The sequence below is a fragment of the Molossus molossus genome, unplaced genomic scaffold, assembly GCF_014108415.1.
Source record: "Molossus molossus isolate mMolMol1 unplaced genomic scaffold, mMolMol1.p scaffold_m16_p_5, whole genome shotgun sequence".
NCBI lineage: Eukaryota > Metazoa > Chordata > Mammalia > Chiroptera > Molossidae > Molossus > Molossus molossus.
The window spans coordinates 60,304,594-60,307,198 of NW_023425388.1; the positions used below are offsets into that span (position 1 = coordinate 60,304,594).

Genomic DNA, 2,605 nt, shown 5'->3' on the forward strand with positions numbered 1-2,605 from the left:
CGCTGTGGGGCCGGCCTATGCCCTGGGCCGATGTGCCTGGCCAGGTCTCAGTCATGCTGCGGCAGCTCTCGGCCACGAGGACTGCAGAGCACATAACAGAGTCCGGGCAGACCTCATGGGTGGTGGAGATCACCACCTGGAAAAGGAAGCAAGCTGGGGCCTCCTTCCCGGGCAGCGTGGACAGGGGCCTGGCAGGGCTGGGAGCCTCAGGCTTATCTAGCTCAGCCTCGGCCCGCAGTGGGACAGGTCAGTGTGACTGGCACTCAGAGCTCTGGAGTCTCCTAGACAATTATTTCGTTCTTGGAAATGGTCTTCAGCTGCCTTGCCACCCACGTTTAGGACATTCAGAGAGCTGGCACGCTTCATGCCGGGGTCCTTTGGCTCACTCTCTCCGGGACTTCCTCCCTTCACCTTCCTAACCAGCTTCTCGCTGCTGCGTCTAATCGAGGCCCGGAGTTTGCTAAAGGAACCACTGCGCTTTAAAGATCCGGTGCCATCCCCACTCCACTCTACGCCCATACTCACTTCCTCCCCTCCGTCAGGGCCACTCTCCTACTTGACCGTGTCCACAGTCAGGCTCTCCCGGCTCCGGCGCTTCTCCGAGCTCTCGGGGTCGCTCAGCACTTCAGCCACTCTCTGTTTACGTGACCTCATGGCTGCTTCTTCCAGTGTTTCTGCAGCTTCAAACTTGCCTTGACGTCTGTAAAGTGCCCCAAGCTTTTTTAAGGTGGTTGTGACAGTCGGACTGTCAACTTTGCAGGCTTTGTACCAGCCGCCATACTCTCCAAAAGATGGCCCATCCTTTTGCTTTCCCTTGCATTCTTCTCTTTCTTCTGCATGCATCCAGATGGGTTTATTTTCATCATCTACAGAACCGAACTCCCTTTCATGTGCACGAGTAAGAATCTCTTTGTACAGTGTTTCTGCTTGCTTGAATTTTCCTTGCTTCAGGTAGCAGGAGGCCAGGTTATTTTTCGTTTTGGCCACATAGGGATCATCGGGCCCTAGTTTCGTCTGGTAGATCTCGAGGGCTCTCTGGTAGTAGTACTCTACTTCTTCATACTTGCCCTGGTTCTGGCACAGCAAGGCCACATCGGGGTGGTCTTTTCCCAAAACCTTTTCTCGGATCTCCAGAGCTCTTTTACACAGCGGCTCCGCCTCCTTGTACTTCCCTCTCTTGCCGTAAAGCACCGCGAGGTTGTTAAGAGTTGCTGCCACCGCGGGATGATCTCTGCCCAAAGTCTTCTCCCGGATGGCCAAGGCATCATTCAGCAGATTGGCCGCATCTTTGTACTTTTTCTGGTCTCTGTACACCAAGGCCAGGATGTTGAGCATGGTGGCCACGTCCGGGTGGTCGTGGCCGGAAGTCTTCTCCAGGCCCTCCAGGGCCTGCTTGCAGAGGGGCACGGCCACCTCGTAGCGCCCCTGCGAGGCGTGCTGGATGACCAGGTTGTGCAGGGTACACAGTCGAGCTGGGATCTCGTAGCCGCCGTGCTGGGCAGCCGCCGCGGCGCTGCTGTGCTGCTGCTGGAGTCCTTGACCAGGGTCATCATCATCGTTTGGAAAAAGGTCATCCAGAGGTTCTTTGGTGGAATCGGTGTCTTTGTCCTCAGACGGAGAAATGTCGTCATCGTATTTTTTCAGCTGATTCATGAATTCCAGATGTTTCTTCTCCTCCTCCAGCTGGGCCACAGACTGCTCACTCTTCTGGAGCTTCTGCTGTGTGTTGGCCAGTTCGCCCCGCAGCCACTGGTTCTCCTGGCACGGACGGCGGACCTGCGCACGCAGCTTCGCTTCTCTGACTCCACAGCATTCAGATGGTTGGACAGAGCCATCATGACCTGTGCCTCACTCAGGCCAAGCTGCAACATCTCCAGTGACTTTCGGGTCATGTTTGATTTCTCCTCCACCAGATTACTTTCATCATCTTTCTTCAGACACTTCAGTGTCTCAAGTAAACTTTGTAAAATGGAATTGTGTTCATTCTTCAGAGCTTCCAGCCCCTGAATTACTTGCTTTGTCTTCGAAATAATTTCATCCTGCGTAAGCTTCTCCAGTCTGTCTTCCTTTACGTACACCATGTGGACATGTTGTCATACATTCGTGCTGCTCTCGCGGGCCGCGGGCTCGCGCTGTCAGCTCCGGAGGCCGCGTGCGCAGAGCAGGGCAGCGTGGGGCCCGCGGCCTCAGGTGCAACGCCGCGGTCACGAGCGAGGGGCGCCGGCGGGGCCGCCCCGCAGCATCCTTGGCCGTCTGTGCGCGCTGTCCCCGCGGCTCCCCTCGCAGCCGCCCGCGCGCTGCCGGTTCCTGCCCCGCTGCTCCCGCCGCCGAAAATGGCGTCTCGGTGTCCCCCTTTAGCTTTTTCTTGTCTGGGAAACTCTTTATATGGCCATTGATTATAAATGATAGCTTTGCAGGACAGAGTAATCTTGGTTGTAGGTCATTGCTTTTCATCATCTTAACTATCTCTTGCCGCTCCTTTCTGGCCTGCAAAGTTTCTTTTGAGAAATCAGCTGATAGTCTTATGGGAGCTCCTTTGTAGGTAACAGACTGTTTTTCTCTTGCTGCTTTAAAGATTCTCTCTTTGTATTTAACCTTTGGCATT

At 55.0% G+C, this 2,605-nt stretch overlaps 1 protein-coding gene across 1 annotated transcript; it reads right to left on the reverse strand.

Annotated features, from left to right (window-relative positions):
• Positions 1-216: 216 nt before the first annotated feature.
• LOC118617327 (kinesin light chain 1-like) lies at positions 217-2,101 on the reverse strand. The gene is given in 3 exon segments (XM_036243213.1): positions 217-1,793; positions 1,796-2,083; positions 2,086-2,101. Coding segments are annotated over 3 exon segments (1,881 nt in total).
• Between the last annotated feature and the right edge of the window lie 504 nt (positions 2,102-2,605).